The following is a 14,468-nucleotide window of genomic DNA, read 5'->3' on the forward strand; positions in this document are numbered from 1 at the left end:
GACCTGGGGCGATATCCCTTTAAGAGGATTTGCCACGTTCGTCACAGGGACCATAGAGGTAGGAAAAATGTAGAGCGGCGCAAAACATGAATTTTTGGCAGACCGTTCTCGGGTAGCTTTGTAGAGCGGGAAGAGATCCACAGGGATATCTAGTCCAACCCCCTGCAATGTAGGGAAACCTCCATGGGTTCCGACCTATGAGGTTCCCTATTAATTTATTGCTTATTCGCAACCTCTTGGATGGTGTGTGAGTCTATACTTCTACCTCTATGTATCTATACTTCTACCTCTATGTGTGGAAAGGCGAGAGGGCAGTGGGAAAGGCCTGACGCCTCTCCTTCATCTGAAACCCAATCAGAATACGGGCGACGTGTGACGTAGATGCGTTTTTTTGTTTTTGTTTTTTCAAAGAAAGGTGACAGGCGACGTCAACACATCGCCACCCGCGCTGCCCTATCGACCACCTAGAGTAGGCGGGGCGAACGAGACGCCGCTAATCCCCCGGCTTCATTTCCCTGAGGGGTGGAGGGAGGCGGGATGAAGGACACAAGGACGTGGCCCATTGGGTAAGAGCGGCGACGGTTTTTCTTTTTTGTCCCCGTCGCAGCCAATCACGGGGCAGAGATTTGACTGACGGGGGGGGGCAAAGGCGGCTTGGGAGGAAAAAAAGGGCCGAAGAGAGGAAGCTTTGCGGGGGGTGAGTGCTGAGGGGAGAGCGAGAGGGGGAGGGGAGGCCGGTCCCCTCCCCACCTCGCCAGTTCCCGCGCTTTTTTTCTATATAGATAACGCGAATGTCAAAAATAAAGGAGATGCGATCTGTATTTCGGTTCTAGAAATATGCATGCAGAGACGCGTATACATGCGGAACAAATGTTACACGGCTCTTAACACACATTGATCTATCCTTCCCTTTCCTCTAAAGCGCAAAGTCTTCGTTTTAATCCACGACGACCCTGCGAGGTAGGCTCGCCTGACAGGAGGCAGCCCCGTGAGCTTTTACGGCTGAGTGGGGAATTTCATATTTCCCTAAGATTTCTAGGCACCGTTTGAGAGTAAAACAAAAAACCAGAATAGAACACCTCAGAGCAGAAAAGATAAAACAACAAAACATATTTATGCCTCGGCTGTTACTTCAGTGGATATTTATTCTGTTTATAGAACTGTTTCTATACCACCCAATAATAATAATAATGATCCCTATGTATTTAACTTTTTTTTTGTAAGCTGCCTTCAGTCAAGGAAAAAGGCGGGGCGTAAATAAATATATAATAACAGTTACTTCAATGGATATTTTGTTTATAGAACTGTTTCTATAACACATAATAATAATCCTATGTTTTTAACTGTTCTTTTTTTTTTGTAAGCTGCCTTCAGGTTAAGGAAAAAGGCGGGGCGTAAATAAATATACAGTATAACAATAATTACTTCAATGGATATTTTGTCTATAGAATTGTTTCTATAACACCTAATAATAATAATCCTGCTTTTAACTGTTCTTTTTTTTGTAAGCTGCCTTCAGTCAAGGGAAAAGGCGGGGCGTAAATAAATATATAACAATAGTTACTTCAATGGATATTTGTTTACAGAACTGTTTCTATAACACCTAATAATAATAACAATAATAACCCCTATGTTTTTAGCTGTTCTTATTTTTTACTTGTAAGCTGCCTTTAGTCAGGGGAAAAGGCGGAGTGTAAATAAATATACAGCAGTAATGATGATATGGGCTCAAATGCACAAGAAGAGAGAGTCTGACTAAACATTAGGAATAGCTTTCCCTTAAGAAAACTCCATTGAGTTTTTTAAAATAAGAGGTTGGATGACCACCAGGGATTCTTTGGCTGTGATTTCAGCATTGCAGGAGGCTCCATTAAATGACCATGGGGTGTTGGGATCCTTCGAACGCTACAATGTTATGAATATTAGCGTGTTTTACAATCCAAAAACATAAGACATCCTTTAAAAAAAATGCAAATAGTTGTTGACTGGCTAGTCAAAGCAAGCCTGTCTGAATATAGTAAAGCAGCATTGTTTGTTTATGGGTTTTATCCTGTAATAAAATGTTTCTGAACCGTCAGTACATGTGCAGAAGAATATTGCCACCTGCACCCTGCTGGTTATGATGCCAGATGTATAATGTTGCCAGATACAGCTTTAATGCAGGCTTAGAAAAAGCTAAACTTGCTAGAATGTCCTCTCCTCTTCAACTGTTAAAAGCACAAGTTTTCTTGCCCTGGTACCCAGTATGAAAATGTCACAATATAATTCAATGCCTATAGCTATAAAGTACTCCTACTAATATAATTGCAAGTGTTCTGCCTAGTTGTAAACACAATTTAACAGTTACGTAAAAACTGCAATACACTTTTTTGGGTGGGGGGAGGGGGACGAAAGTCCAACCCTGTGATATGTCAATGAAAAATGTTGACTAATGTTTAGGATTTAAATCAGTGCTTTCTAATCTGAATGGTTTCTTTAATTGCCACAAAAACCAAGATGCAGTCTCCCATTGAACTCAGTGGGACTTACTCCTGTGAAAATAAAAATAGGATCGCACTGCAGTGCAGTCTTATTTCATCTCATACGTTGGTGTATTTTGCAAAATGGCTTGTCCTAGATAAATAATGCAGCAACCGATACTTGTGGAGATTAAAATGCAAAAATGTGTTTTATCTTCGGCCACACAAGCCGAATCTTGGGGGCGAGTTTACATAAAATAAAGGTAGCAAGTCTTTGGTACCGTAATATTTGCAACAATACCTGCCTTCCACCCCATAATTTGTATAAAGTATAAATTGTGAAGTGAATTGTCAGTTTGTCTTGCGGGGAATGGAGAAGGATCAACGCATACTATGCTAAGATGTTTTCTATTTGGTTTCCTGACTTTCCAGGTTGCTCCACAACTGGTGGGCATTTCTATTTGAGCTTACTGCATGGGATGGCAAGGGGTTTCCTGGCCCGGACGGTTACCGTGGTTTCTCTCACTGTGACTTTAACTGCTGTTGCTGCTAAGTCTTCTTCCTGCACTTACTTCTACCCACTATTTCAAGCAGCCAGGAATCTAGCCTACAGGTATTTGTCCCAAGGTCTAATATTACACTCCTGCTTTCTACATAGATCAGTGAGCAAGGGCTCCTAGATGTGTGGGGAATAATGTCAGAATGATGATGCTGGTAGCCTAATAGTTTTCACAGCCGACTTAATTGTATTGATATGGAAAATTAATAAAATGCATTTTAATTTTGTACATTTTAAAAGTAAGCATAAGGAATTCTGAGTTATTCTAGCTAGCACCTTTAAGCTCCTTGGCTAGAATGTTGAAAGCTGGGAGCAAGTTTGCTTCTTGGTGGAACAACTGCATAGCGGAAATGGAGCCTGCAACAAAACGTTGCAGTGTATTCTTGCCTCCTAAAAGCAGTGCTCTTATTCAGGTTTCCAGCCACCACACCTTCCTCCAAGATACTCCATTCTCTCTCTCCCTGTCCCCTAATTGTCCTTTGCTGACTTTCTTTTCCAACTAACATTTAGTGTTCTATGGCTACTGATCATACTCAGTGTTCATTAGTGGTGATTGTGAGTTTTCCCTTAGGTTTGCATTTTAACCTTTATACACATTTGTTGTTGTTTAGTTGTTTAGTCATGTCTGACTCTTCGTGACCCCATGGACCAGAGCACGCCAAGCACTCCTGTCTCCCACTGCCTCCCGCAGTTTGGTCAAACTCATGCTGGTACCTTCGAGAACACTGTCTAACCATCTTGCCCTCTGTCGTCCCCTTCTCCTTGTGCCCTCCATCTTTCCCAACATCAGGGTTTTTCCAGGGAGTCTTCTCTTCTCATGAGGTGGCCAAAGTATTGGAGCCTCAGCTTCACGATTTGTCCTTCCAGTGAGCACTCAGGGCTGATTTCCTTCAGAATGGATAGGTTTGTTCTTCATGCAGTCCATGGGACTCTCAAGAGTCTCCTCCAGCACCATAATTCAAAAGCATCAATTCTTTGGCGATCAGCCTTCTTTATGGTCCAGCTCTCACTTCCATACATCACTACTGGGAAAACCATAGCTTTCACTATACGGACCTTTGTTGGCAAGGTGATGTCTCTGCTTTTATACCACCTCCTTATTTCTCAGTGACTGTGGTTTGGCTGCAATCCTATCATCACTCACTCATGGCTCAGTAGCAGAGGAAGCAATATTGCCTTTAAAAAAATGTATCTCCCTAACTAAAACAACTAGAAATGTACTTTAGTTTTTCATTTTCATTTTTTTTAAAAAACCTGATAATTTATTAAGGAATATTGGGTGGGGGTACTTGCTTTATAGTCTTTGGTTTTGTTTTTTTTTGGCAAATGATTTAAGTCATTTACTAAAGTGTCCCCATCCACCTTCCCCTCTCTTTGAACCAACGAGCATTAGAAATGTTCACCATGCCACCCCTATAATACCCATGAGCACCATACTTGATATTTTATTTTTTCAATGTGATGAAACTACAGTTTGGTTGATAGGTCAACAGCTTGTGTAAGGAAATTTCCACCTTCATAGAATTATAGAATTGCAGAGTTGAAAGGGACCGCAGGGTCATGTAGTCCAACCCCCCTGCCATGCAGGAATCTTTTGCCCAATTTGGGCCTTGAGCCTATGACCCTGAGATTAAGAATCTCATTTTCAACAGACTGGGCCATCCTCCTGGGGGAGGATGAACTTTCCCCACTTGCCCACATTTTTAACAGTTGGTTATTTAGCACTTAAATCACACAAGATGTGGAGTTTTCCTGGATGGCTGTGATATTGATGGTGTTTGTATGCAATTTACTGTGTATGAAATGTCCCAATCCTGTAACGCACAGCATTACATCAAGTTTATTTTCCCCTTTGTGTGCAAGTCCTTCTATTTTTCTACAGCCCATCTTCAGAAAGTTGGTTTCACAGCAAGGCTGCTAAAATGTCGAATTGTAAAGATGCAAGAGAAAATTTGCATAACAAAGCAAGGACCTCCCCATATCCAGGATCAAACATTGAGCGCAGCAGAGTTCCCAACGATAAGGTGGATTGGTCAACTGAATGGGAGGATTACAGCCCTGTGGAATATACAGCACAATCTGTTTTGGCAGGACCTAAATGGGCAGATCCAGAAATTGGGTGAGCACTGTTGGTTGACTAATGGGGTGCAGTAAAAGGGGAGGGCTTGTTTTTGAGAATGACTTAGCTTTTGCTTGACTAAAAGTAAATGGTGGGCATAATATTTATGAATGTGACCATATATTGCCTTCGTTCTTAGTTGTAAGAGAGAAATTGTTGAAAGAGGAGTTGTGTTCAGTTATTAAGTTATCCAGGGAGGCTGCTGAATAATAATAATAATAATAATTTTTTATTTATACCCCGCCCTCCCCAGCCAAGGCCGGGCTCAGGGCAGCTAAGAAGCAACAATACAGTTCCAGTTCAGGTTATTTATACCCCAAGACTTAAATGGGACTTAAATTTTGGACTATGCTGCAGTTAGAATATGCAGTGCTTAAGCTCACCATTGTGGAAATAGCTTCCTGTACAGATTTTGGCACTAATAGGGTAAATTTTGGAATTTCGTTGACATGTAAAAATCCAGCTCTGTTCAATGCACTTCTAACTGTAGTTATATCAAGGGCAGCAAATTATGTAAGGTTTGATAATGCATACATGCTTTCTGACAGTGGCAGGGAGTCGTCTTCTTCCTTCTTTGGCGATCACTCGTAGCCGAGTAAGATTGTCTTCCATGAACATGGTCTTAACAGTGAGTCCGTAAGTGACTGTGGAGGCCTATTCTGGATCCACACCTCCTTCCACAGTGGGGACATAGGTTTCCGGGTGGGAGTTGATCATGGTGAGAGTTTGCCAAACGTGCCTTCCTCTTAGGACGTTTTTCCCTTTCGTCCTGAGTTCCAGCGTCTTCAAATTCCATGACACCTTTGGTGAGAGTGGCAGGGAATAATGAAGGCTCAAGGGGGAAGCTCTCCCTTCTGCTTGGTGAGTTGGCACTGCCACTTAATCCTTCCAGCTGTTGACTAGCAGCTAAACTTAAATATAGCAGCAGCTTTGGATAAGGTGCTTCCTTTATCTTATTTCGTCTGGTAATAGCAAACGTATTACGAGGCATGAATACAATTCCAGAGGAATTGTGCTGAGATCCTACAAATTAACCAAAGTGTTTAATTTTGATATGGGATGGTGGGATTGGAGAAGCTACCAACAGTAGCCAAGTTAAGCACTTGATAAATTTGTAGGGCTTGTTCACAATCAACAATGCAAAAGTAAAGGATGCATTCTTTAATTTTATCATGCATTTGATATTGTACATATTTATTGTGTCATGCCCTTTTTCAGAGGTTCTGGAAGGTAGAAAACACATTTTTTAAATAAGTTCATAAAAACCATTGCATGCTTGTGGGAGAATTTAAACAGTTGCCGTGAGTCCACATCCAGCACCATCTGCTATACCACACTGGTAGCTTTAAACTACCACCTTTTATTTATTTTGTTTCATAAAATGTATAGACCACTTAGCTGTAAAAAACAACAACCCTCAAAGCAGTTTAAAAACCTTAAGGAAATTTACTAGCTTAATTCCAGACCACCAAGTGACAAATGGAAGCATGAGGGTCTTACTTTACTAGAAGTAAAGTTATAAATCTAGTCCTCTCTTGGTTTACATAATGAAGGTGTTTATCATGCATTGTCCTGCATGTACTGAAGGCTTATTTGCAGGCCAGGGTGACAACTGAGCCTAGCAACGTAACTTGGCTGTGTCACAGGGAAGAACTTTGCCATTTTCATATATCACAGCTACCTAGTGTCCCCAGATTTTAGCAGCCACAATGCTAAAAATAAGCATGATTTGAAAAAAGCCAAATATTAGCATTGTTTGTTTAGTGCAAAATTGATGTCATTATGACTTATTCTTTTGAACCATTAAATAACTAGAAGTTTTACCGCTCGCTCTCTGACTGTGTGAGAAAATCAAGAGACGGTCAGCGATCAAGCAGCTGCCAAATTGTTGCCAAACAAGCACTGGCCTTGGGCTACAAACTTCTTTATGTAAGGGCTAGAGAAGGAGACAGCTTTTGTCTAAAAAAGATAGGTCAGATGTGCACATGCTTGAAGGCAGAATGCTTCTCCCACCTACACGAAACTCTAGGCTGTCCATGCTAACCTTAAAATGCAGCCTTTTAACTAAGTTGTCTGTAACTGGCATCTGTCAAGCAATGAAAAATGTAGGTCCTGGCTAGACAAAGATGGCATGTGCCCTGCAACCATCCCAAAAAGAGCACCCCAACACAAGTCCAATTCCCTACATACCTGCACACCACAAACTTTTTCTAACAGTAGGCACACAAACTCATGCCAAGCACATGGATATCACAGAGAAGCACAAATGAAATGAGCAAGCCAAAGAGCATACACAGTAATGCGAAAACAGACTGAAGAATCTGATAGACAGTTTGAGGATAGGGCAAAAGGATTACAGTAAAGGACATCTTACCAGATAGGATTGGGCTGCCAAGTTGTGATCCTGAATACAGCTAACATTGGAAATAAGTTCCATAGAAACAGGGATGTTGGTAATGCACACTGAAGGGTTTTTAAATTGTTTATTTCAGTTTTGTTATTATTTTTTTGAAAAGGGTGAAAAACTTTTCTCCAAAGTTCAACGAGAAGGATGGGCAAGTGGAGAGGAGGAGCCAGAATGGTTTCTATCACGTGGAAAATGGGAGGCCCAGGTATTTGACATTCTGTGTTGGTGCTTGCATCAAAAGTCTGTGAGTGAAGGTCACATACCTTAGTGGAAATAACCTAAGAGGTCAGCACAGATTCACTGGTTCAGAATCCTGGTTGCCTGTCTGCTAAAATGTGTGTCCAATACATATTTGCAAGTTTCCAAGCTAAAACTCTTCTGAAGCTATTTTCTGAAGCCTTGATTGCCATTAGGACCATGGGTTTAAAAGACAATTAAAAGAGCATAACTTCAACCAGTATTGCTATTATGTGAAAGGCAAAGTAATGGTTGTTATGTGGCCCAAGTGTAAAGAATGAAGCAGGAAGAAAAGGTTTATCTCATGCTGTTTCATAGCTCCATGACTTGTTCTTGATAATGTTTTTCTTAACTGTGTATTTAATGTAAACTCCTTGATAGTGCATTAGGCATGTAAACCAGATTATACATCCTTATTCCTCAGAAAATTATATTCAGGACTTTAGCATTTAAAAAGAAAACGCTGAAACTATTACATGCTTTTAAAATGCATTCTAAAAAATGAGAATATAAGAAAAACATCTCTAACAAAATCTTGAATACCCTGTAAGCCATTTGTCCCCAATCATCCGCCCCCCCGCCTATTGTAGCAATCGTAATGCAGTGTGCTAGATGCTGTATTTAATTGCTTTTATTTCTTACATAGTATTTTATAATAATACTATTTTCATCCCTTACATTGTAATACAACAAAAAGATATGAACGATAAGATGAACGATTAAAATGCAATTAAAAATCAATATGAATACTTAATGTAGACATGCCGCGGACCACCTGAATGAAGCTCACAGACCACTGGTGGTCTACAGACCACAGTATGGGAACCCCTGCTATAACACTGTCATAACACTGTTTCGTTAAATATTTTTAAAAATACATATGCTTTAAAGACCTATTTTGGGTGCACCAAAGAGGCTAGACATGCCCAGTAGGGTTTTGGTATTTGAACAACAGATCCACCCCGCTCCCAATTCTGTATCACAGACTGCATTTGAAAGGCTTCCATGTTTCAAAAGTAGTGTGCTAAGTGGCATTTGGTTAAGAGGGGGCGTTGCTGTTCAAGAAAGATGAGCTGCAATCTTCTTTGGCCGTGTGGAACTTCAGTTGTGTGGGCCTTTGGATCGTATTCAGGCATTCATTTGTGCTCTGTTATTTTTCAGGAATCCTGTAGGCAGGACAGGATTAGTGGGCCGAGGTCTCTTGGGGCGTTGGGGACCAAATCATGCTGTAGATCCTCTTGTAACTAAGTAAGTAATATCATTCTAGATGATGTCAAATGGGAGTATTTTACGTTCAAGTCAATATGTGAAATATTAAAAATGCTGATCATGATATTGCTTCTAATTCTACTTTAAGATGACTTAAAAAACTATATGGAAGCAATTGCTATGTTGCCTGAGCCTCCACAATGCATCCTTGCTGAGCAGACCCAAGGTTTTCACATTCATTTCAGTTCCAATGTTCTGGGTGGGTTCAGACAGAATACCAAACTGTGGAACTGTATGAATGAGCCCAGAGCTCACACTCTCTCTCCTTCTTCTCTTCATTTCCTCTGTTTACCTCCCTCACTTCCAGTTCTGCAGCAAGCCTTACATTTGCAACTGCAACAAAATCCGGCGAAACATGGTTCAGAAGTAGCAGCAAATCATGTCTTGCAGCTAAATTGCAAGCAAGAGAATCTGAGCATGTGGTATGAGTGGGAAGCATGCAGGCATTGGGCTCATTGCTATGGTTTGATGTTACATCTGAAGTGGCGTTTTCCTGCATGTCTTGAGCTGAACCACAGATTAACCCCCCCCCCCCGGTGACTCTTTGCAGGTGGAAGAGAGACGGCAGTGGCAATAAAGTAGCTCACCCAGCGTCTGGCAAAAGTATCTTGCAGTTCATTGCAATCAAAAGGAAGGACTGCGGGGAATGGGCCATTCCAGGGGTGAGAAGAGAGAATTGACACAATCGGTTTTCAAAAATGTGCTGGTCTCCAAAAGACCCAGTGTGTGTGTCACAGCTCCCTTTCTTGCTGAGCATTTGAAGGATTATTAAAATCTTCACCAGGAGAGGGGAAACGTTTTCATTCTGAGGGCCACATTTCCTTCTGAGGGCCGCACACTAGCTCCTGTACGTACAGTGGTACCTTGGGTTAGAGACGCTTCAGGTTACAGACGCTTTAGGTTACAGACGCTTCAGGTTACAGACTCCGCTAACCCAGAAATAGTACCTTGGGTTAAGAACTTTGCTTCAAGATGAGAACAGAAATTGCGCGGTAGTGGCACGGCGACAGCGGGAAGCCCCATTAGCTAAAGTGGTACCTCAGGTTAAGAACAGTTTCAGGTTAAGAACTGACCTCTGGAATGAATTAAGTTCTTAACCCGAGGTACCACTGTACCCCTCTGTATTGATTCCAGCATTGCAAGGGGTTGGACTAGATGACTCTTGAGTTCCTTCTAACTCTATGATTCTATGATTCCTTCATCCAGATGAGCAAGAGGTACTGTCACAGTTCAAGGGCACATTCCAGCCAGGCAAAAACATGGGTTTAAAGCAGAGCCAGTGAGGGCTGTGGCTTGCAGAGAGTGGTGGCAGTCTGGGGAAAGCTCTGAGTGCCAGATAGAGAGGTCTGAACAGCTGCATTACCCCCCACCCCCCGCCTGAGGTTCCTCACCCCTGAGCTACACCCAGAAAAACTAACAACACTCAGCAGCTGGCATATTAGGCCGTGAGTAAGGGCATAACTGGGACGCGAGTGGTGCTGTGGGCTAAACCACAGAGCCTAAGACTTGCCGATCAGAAGGTTAGCAGTTTGAATCCCTGTGACGGGGTGAGCTTCCGTTGCTCGGTCCCTGCTCCTGCCAACCTAGCAGTTCGAAAGCACGTCAAAGTGCAAGTAGATAAATAGGTACCGCTCTGGCAGGAAGGTAAACGACGTTTCTATGCGCTGCTCTGGTTCGCCAGAAGCGGCTTAGTCATGCTGGCCACATGACCTGGAAGCTGTACGCCGGCTCCCTCGGCCAAGAAAGCGAGATGAGTGCCGCAACCCCAGAGTCAGTCACTACTGGACCTAATGGTCAGGGGTCCCTTTACCTTTGCCTTAAGGGCATAACTGACATGTCAAGAGATCTGTCATCAGATATCTCCATTGTTTTTCATTTTTTAAACTATCATCTGCCGCTATCATATTTCATACCATTCCTGCCTCACCCCTTGATGTGGTTTTTATAATGATAATCACCCTCCCCTACAAAGGTGGGATTAGCCTCAAAGGGAAAGCATCCAGGCTCTGAAGGAAGTTGTAACAAGTGACAACCTTTTTATTTTAGGGCATGGTAGACCCAGGGGAAAAATTGTCGGTTGCACTAAAGAGAGAATTTAGCGAAGAGGCCTTGAACTCCTTACAGAAAACAGAGGCTGAGATGGAAGAAATGGAGAAACAACTGAACAAGCTGTTCAGTCAAGATTACTTTGTGGTGAGTGCCCTCTCTGCTCCTGTTATAATTTTGCAAGCCCATTAAATATTACATGCGAAGGTCGATGGAACTCTTTTCAATTACATTTCAAATAGTAGCAGCTTCTTATTAAGCAGATTTTGGTAGCAGGAAGTATAACAACCTTTAATGGACTGATTAAAATAATCTGTACAACATTCTCTCCACCCCGTTTTTAGTACATTTTAAAGAAAAGTGCTTTTAAAAACTGACAGTGGCAAGCATACATTAAATGGCATTTCTCTTGTTCCAAGACGATACCTGGTGTGTGTTAAACATGCATCATTCAAAAACAAAATTTTTTTCTTTAAATTTCCCATCTCCAATGCACATTTTTGCAGATTTATTTAGTTGACAAACTCACGTGATTAGCTGCCTAAGACTTAATTAATTGGGCAAGAGCCCAAATGGTAAACAGGACAGTTGTCAGCCTATATCTTGGCTTTCCAGGTATACAAAGGGTATGTGGATGATCCTCGTAACACAGATAATGCTTGGATGGAGACAGAAGCCGTAAACTACCATGATGAAACTGGTGAGTAAGGGGTGCTGCCTTCCTTGTTTTGTGGTCACACCCATTGTCATGTTGTTGGAACAAGGGTGGGGAACCAGGGGCCTTCAGCCGTTCTGCACTACAATTCTCAGCATGTGCCAGCATGGCCAGTGGATAGGGATGATGGGAATTGTAGTCCAACAACTGGAGGACCACAAGTTCCTCATCTCTGTTAGAAGATTAGAAGATGGGAAGGATGATCATTAATTTTCCAGTTGCTAACCATTTTTTCTGCACATTCTTGACTATAGGAAATTGGAGGACAGAAAAAGAATTTTAAGTAATACTTGAATACCTACTTGTTGGCACACTTACTTGTGCATTGTTATGCTAGATTTTTTTTTTTTTAAGTTCAACACTAAAAACCCAAAAAAGTTTCCTGATGACTCAGGAGTGTTGCTTACATGGGTACCATTGCACAAAAAATGTCATTTTGTTGTCATTTGTTGGTTTAAGTTTCAAGCAGCCCCCTATGTTTCTGCTTACCAAACCAGTCCATTGGTTCATCTAGCTCAGTATTGCAGTGGCTATTCAGATAGGGAAGTGAAGATGTTAGTGATGGAACCTGGGACCTCCTGCATGCAAAATATGCACTCTGCCACTGAACTATCACCCTTCCTTTGTGTTCAAGCCTGATTCCTTGGGACAAGGAGGGCTGTAAAATCTACTGAAGGTATGAGAACTTCTGTCACAAGAGTGTTTGGTGAAAAGAACTGTTATGTGCTTTGCCATGGAAGCTGTCATGGGGTAGAAGTCCTGGTGGAGTATTCAGTGGGTTGTGCTGTAGGTTAAAAGGATTCAAACTAATGCCAGAATCTCTCTTTGCATAACAGGTGGAGCAATGGAGAACTTACACTTGGAAGCAGGAGACGATGCTGGGAAAGTGAAATGGGTTGACATTGGAGAAAAGCTGAAACTCTATGCCAGTCATGCCGACTTTGTCAGGCTCGTAGCAGAGAAAAGAGGAGCACACTGGAGGGAAGAGCATAACCTGGTTTGCCATGATGGGGCTGAGATCAAGGCCTAAACTAAAGCCTAAACATGGCTGATAGATGGAATGAGGTGTTAATACTGCTTTGAAGAATGAGATTACTGATGTATGGATGGAGAACCTGCAGCCCTTCAGATTTGTTGGACTCCAGTTCCCATCTGCCCCATCTACCATGTGCCAATGGGCAGGGCTGATGGGAGTTGTAATCCAACAGCATCTAGAGTTCCACAGCTTCCTCATCCTTGTCTTAAAGCCACAAAGGATAGGCAGCCAAATTTAAGTGAAGCCAAATCCCCATTAAATTTTCCAGTAAAATAATATCAGTGTGACTTCTAAATGTCTAGCTTTGGCTGCATGGTGCCCTCTCTTTCTATCAAGAAATATTGCTAAGGTATTCGAGAACATATTCTGCATCCATTATACGTAAATAAAAACATGTATAAGGGTGTGGTTTTTGTTGATCAACAGGAGTGTTGAGAGGTATTTTACAATTATAAAAATTAACAGCTGCAATCAGTTTTACTTTCTGACATTGATCTAATGTTATGGAAATAACCCTTTAGTGTCTGCACTTAATATTTATTGCCATAATCAGGAAGCAATTTAGGTTGCGTTCCTATGCACTTAATCTGGAAATAAACCCCATTAAACCCAGAGGGACTTGCTTCTGAGTAAACCATGCACAGAGTTGCATTGTGTATCTTTAAATCATAATCTGAATTATCTCTTGTACATCATACAAAATAAGCCACCATACTATTGTTGTTTTTACCACACTGATCCTAGTCTTTGTAGAGAAGGGAAAAGAGATCTTTGGTATAATCACAAAGAAAATGTAATATAGGATTTGACCCAGGAGCCTATGATTGAGGAAACAGAGGGCAACACAAACATGTTTTAAAATATTTACTTGGATGAATGAAACACACCTCTAGGCTTAGCTCATATTGGAATGAAACACTCCAGTAAGCTTATCTTATATTGCCATTTCCATTTTTTTAAAAAAGTGGGATCCAAAGAGCTCTTTTAATTATTCTCGTTTCCTGTACTGGCTGAGCTTTCACAGTTTTGGCCACTGGAGAATATTCTGATATACTGGTTGTTTTAGTGTTTGAAGAGAAGCTCTCTGGACTCCAGTCACAGAATATTCTTGTTTGAAACCACCAGCAGTATAGAAACCTGCTTTCAAGCACTTAATATTTCCACCACCAACATGATTGTAAACTACCTTGGACCACTCTAAAGAATAGCTTTGCTTCCGAGCCACTGTTGGAGTGTCTTCATTCCATGGCCTGCCCAAAGGTCATTATACTTTGGAACCATCCCCGTAATGACGAAGTCTTATCAACAAATCAATAACGCTAACCTTTTATGCCAGCCAGCTTCTCATTGGTTATATTGTAGCGCTTAGTTTTTTCTTATGAACCTTTGGCTAAAGTTTGGGATGGTTGTTCATTATGTACCCTTCTATTTGTTATGTCAAGCTGCCAATATTTTCTGAAACACATAACGAAGCGGTTTTATTCTTTGACTTCTGAATAAATTGCACAGCAGCCACAGTTTCTGGCATTCCTTGCCTTCTGCATATGTTATCTGTTTTTGAATGTGAGATGACCTCCATTTATTCCAGAAGAAAAATTAATCCAGATATCAAATGTTTGAG

General features: G+C 41.5%; 1 protein-coding gene across 3 annotated transcripts; it reads left to right on the forward strand.

The window, feature by feature from the left end:
• The first annotated feature begins 293 nt into the window (after positions 1 to 293).
• Positions 294 to 14,390, forward strand: NUDT9 (nudix hydrolase 9). Of its 3 annotated transcripts, none has more exons than XM_079991052.1 (9): positions 294 to 377; positions 608 to 697; positions 4,901 to 5,137; positions 7,654 to 7,749; positions 8,943 to 9,029; positions 9,601 to 9,712; positions 11,097 to 11,243; positions 11,712 to 11,796; positions 12,648 to 14,390. In XM_079991052.1, exons 3-9 carry the CDS (start codon positions 4,941 to 4,943, stop codon positions 12,839 to 12,841), a joined length of 918 nt encoding a protein of 305 aa, XP_079847178.1. In that variant the 5' UTR covers positions 294 to 377; positions 608 to 697; positions 4,901 to 4,940; the 3' UTR covers positions 12,842 to 14,390. The 3 variants fall into 3 exon arrangements, with proteins under 3 accessions (XP_079847178.1, XP_079847177.1, XP_079847176.1); XM_079991050.1 differs by lacking the exon at positions 294 to 377 and adding an exon at positions 2,892 to 3,072; XM_079991051.1 differs by lacking the exon at positions 294 to 377 and having other exon boundaries at positions 603 to 697.
• Positions 14,391 to 14,468: the final 78 nt, after the last annotated feature.

This window comes from Podarcis cretensis, assembly GCF_951804945.1.
Source record: "Podarcis cretensis genome assembly, chromosome: 9".
In the NCBI taxonomy this organism is placed as follows: domain Eukaryota; kingdom Metazoa; phylum Chordata; class Lepidosauria; order Squamata; family Lacertidae; genus Podarcis; species Podarcis cretensis.